This window comes from Suricata suricatta, chromosome 5 (assembly GCF_006229205.1).
Source record: "Suricata suricatta isolate VVHF042 chromosome 5, meerkat_22Aug2017_6uvM2_HiC, whole genome shotgun sequence".
Classification (NCBI taxonomy): Eukaryota; Metazoa; Chordata; class Mammalia; order Carnivora; family Herpestidae; genus Suricata; species Suricata suricatta.
The window spans coordinates 59,397,154-59,399,346 of record NC_043704.1 but is presented as its reverse complement, the minus strand read 5'-3'; the positions used below and the strand labels follow the sequence as shown (position 1 = coordinate 59,399,346).

Genomic DNA, 2,193 nt, shown 5'->3' with positions numbered 1-2,193 from the left:
AATGTTCTCTGTATTCCATCTCCCTGTGTTAAGACTGAAGCATTACCCCCTCCCCCACATCTCTGCAGTGCCCCCTGAGGTGACCCTGTTTCGAGGCAAGAATGGAACTGTCGTGTGCAAGGCAGCTGCAGGGAAGCCAGCGGCGCAGATCTCCTGGACCCCAGGGGGAGACTGTCACACTGTGGAAGAACCGTTGGGCAATGACACAGTGACCGTCCAGAGTTCATGCCGCTGGGAGGACCGCCAGGTGTTTAACGTGTCCTGCTCTGTGTCCCATCTCACTGGCAACAGGAGTCGGTCCATAGAGCTGAATTCGGGTTAGTAATTCTAGCTTTTGGGTGATGTTTTCACTCTTTCCGAGAAGTTATGGAAGAATGAAAAAAAGAGTGTCTGGAGACTTTCACTCAAGGACAATCTCCCCAGCCTCTCTTCTATATCCTTCTCCTCCCCCATTAAGGGTTATGTCCAGGAGAATAATGCAGAAATTTGGTTTAAGAAGCCGTTTGTTAAATGATGCCCTAATTTAAAATAATTATCATAAAAATAATTTAAATTATTAAATTCAATTATTTCTGTTGTATACAAGTAGTTAGTTGGGTTGAATAGTCAGTGTACTAATAAAATAATGCTATGGTTTTAGGAGAAGGATAAAGTGTATTTTAAACAAATACTGATGCGTTTTAAAAAAGATCCAGTCACTCCTAAGTTTTCTTCACAAAGTTTTTTGGTAGGATTTTATTTTCCAGGTTCTTCTATAACTTCTTAACTATAGTATTATAACCTCTATGATCAATTTAAACTTTTCTGTTTAGTTTTTTAAAAATATAGGTAGTTCTTAATTGTCATAAGCTCACTACTTAATTCAGGAAACTCCTCTTAATGCAATTTTCCACAGGGTCAAATTTATTAGATAACTGATCAGTTCTTTTTTCCCCCCTGATGACATCCTTTCTTGAATTTTCACAAGCTCTTGTTCTAATCTGGTTGCTGGGGTCTTAGACCTGCTGCACAGCTCTTGTCCTGGCAGAACTTCAGCCTCTGTGGTTACACTTCTAATGAAAGATGGCCCATTAGTTTTCAAGAGGGGGTTTCAAAACAGTGTTTTTGATTTACCTGCAAGAAGATGTTTGTTTTCAAATAAAATACAGAGAAATGCAACGGCCCAAACAAAGTGTTGAAGAAGGCAGAGGGGCTGGACAGCAGCCTGCTTAGCCTCCACTCACCTCCCTCTGCTGGGGACCCATTCAGGGTACAGCAGGAGCAAGGTCTTAAAACCACTGCCTCTCAGAGCTGGCAATTCCTTTGTTGTCTTCTCCTCTTGTCGGACTGAGCTCTAGACTGCTGACAGCATGTAACATATGATGGAAATTCACTGCCATGCATTTGATCAGGTTCAAGGCCCTGGAAGAACAGTGACCTTAGAATTAGGTTATTTTTCCAGTTACTGTTTTACAACTGCCCATTTGTTTCTGAATCGTGGAGATGAGAAACACCCTGCTATTACTATAACCAAGAAACCTGCTCTGCTCTTCTGTCCTGCATGAATTCACCATTTTTGAATCCTTAAAGCCACAAAATCTTGACTTAAGATGATGTCTTGCCAGAAACCTTAGGATCAGAATAGATAAAGCAATTTTATTATAATCATTATTTGAACGCTTAATGGCTCAGAAATGTTTAAAATAAAAATCACAGAAGTGACTTCCATGAATAAGAGACATTTTTGAACTATTGAACTATCTATCTATAATTTTATACTTTATATATATTTGTTTTCCATAACTTTAGTTTTGAGAGCAGTATTAGGTTCCCAGCAGAGCTGAGTGGAGATCACAGAGTTCCCATACGACCCTTGCCTGGCCACTTGCACACCCTCCTCCCCTGCTTCCATCACTCACACCACCGGGTACACTTGTGGTAGTTAATGTGCCAATGGTAACACGCTACCACTCAAAGTACAGGATTTAATTTGGGGTCACTGTAGGTGCACATTTGGGGAGTTTTAGCAACCATACAGATGGCAGGGGTCCCCCTCTGTAGTTTCACACAGAGTAGGTTCATGGTCCTACGGTCCTCCATGCTCCACCTGCTCAGCCCTCCCTCCACTCTAACCTCTAAGAGCCCCAGATCTCTTCACTGTCTGCATAGTTTTGCCTTTTCCAGGTTGTCATATACTTGGAACCATACAGAATG

General features: G+C 41.7%; 1 protein-coding gene across 1 annotated transcript in view; it reads left to right on the top strand.

The window, feature by feature from the left end:
• The window catches only part of CD200R1 (CD200 receptor 1), an 11,375-nt gene that overhangs the window by 4,535 nt on the left and 4,647 nt on the right, over positions 1-2,193 (top strand). The window contains exon 2 of the mRNA XM_029938712.1: positions 69-317. Within this exon, the coding sequence (XP_029794572.1) occupies positions 69-317 (249 nt within the window). The remainder of the gene's footprint in view (positions 1-68; positions 318-2,193) is intronic.